Here is an 803-nt window from a genome sequence, read left to right as displayed (position 1 = left end):
AAACGTCTGACTTTAATCCTACGTAAAGTTTAATAAATGAGGCCCCAGAGTCATAAACAGACAGTTAGATCCTGACCTCATACAGGAGGCAGACTTCACGCTGCCATAACCACCACCTCTCCTACCGCTAACACACACAGTATAAACAGGAAGTGATGTCAGTGTCCTGACCTGTGACACTCAGCCATCTCCGAGGAGATTCAGCAGTCTGATCAAAATAACACCAGTAGAGACCTTCATCAGACTGACTGATGTTCCTGATGGTAAACTGTCCTTCAGGTCCAGATCCAAGTTTAGAACCATCCCTGATGAAAAAGGCTTCGAGTGCGACCTGATCTTTGCTTCTACAGTGCAGAGTGACATCATTTCCTGCCACCACAGGAAGTGCATAAATCTCCAGAATAACCTGAGAATCTGAAGAAGAAGAAAACAGAGTTAGTCCATCAGACCAGAACCATCTGTCCATCTTCAACAGAGAGAGAGTCAGTGATTGTTTTCTCTTCCATCAGCTCACCTGCAGAATCAGTCAGTCCAGACAGCAGCAGCACAGACACACCTGCAACAGGAAGACAGGGGTCACTGAAGGTCAGGGGTCACTGAAGGTCAGGGGTCACTGAAGGTCAGAGGTCACTGAAGGTCAGGGGTCACTGAAGGTCAGACGTTGGAATAAAGTTGTCTAAAAAGGTGTAACACAGATTTGGGTGATAATTTTTCCTTCCTGCTTCATAAACAGTGAAAACAGCCCGGGTGGATTTTGACCTGGGAGGACAAACGTCACATGGTCGACAGGATGAAAATACAAA

At 46.2% G+C, this 803-nt stretch overlaps 1 protein-coding gene across 1 annotated transcript in view; it reads right to left on the bottom strand.

Annotated features, from left to right (window-relative positions):
* The window catches only part of LOC123967454 (Fc receptor-like B), an 8,595-nt gene that overhangs the window by 3,923 nt on the left and 3,869 nt on the right, over positions 1–803 (bottom strand). Inside the window, exon 2 of the mRNA XM_046043552.1 lies at positions 515–556. Coding sequence (XP_045899508.1) covers positions 515–556 — 42 coding nt within the window. The remainder of the gene's footprint in view (positions 1–514; positions 557–803) is intronic.

Source organism: Micropterus dolomieu, linkage group LG02 (genome assembly GCF_021292245.1).
Source record: "Micropterus dolomieu isolate WLL.071019.BEF.003 ecotype Adirondacks linkage group LG02, ASM2129224v1, whole genome shotgun sequence".
Classification (NCBI taxonomy): Eukaryota; Metazoa; Chordata; class Actinopteri; order Centrarchiformes; family Centrarchidae; genus Micropterus; species Micropterus dolomieu.
Note: the sequence above shows the minus strand (reverse complement) of the source record. Positions and strands in the feature narration are given on the sequence as shown.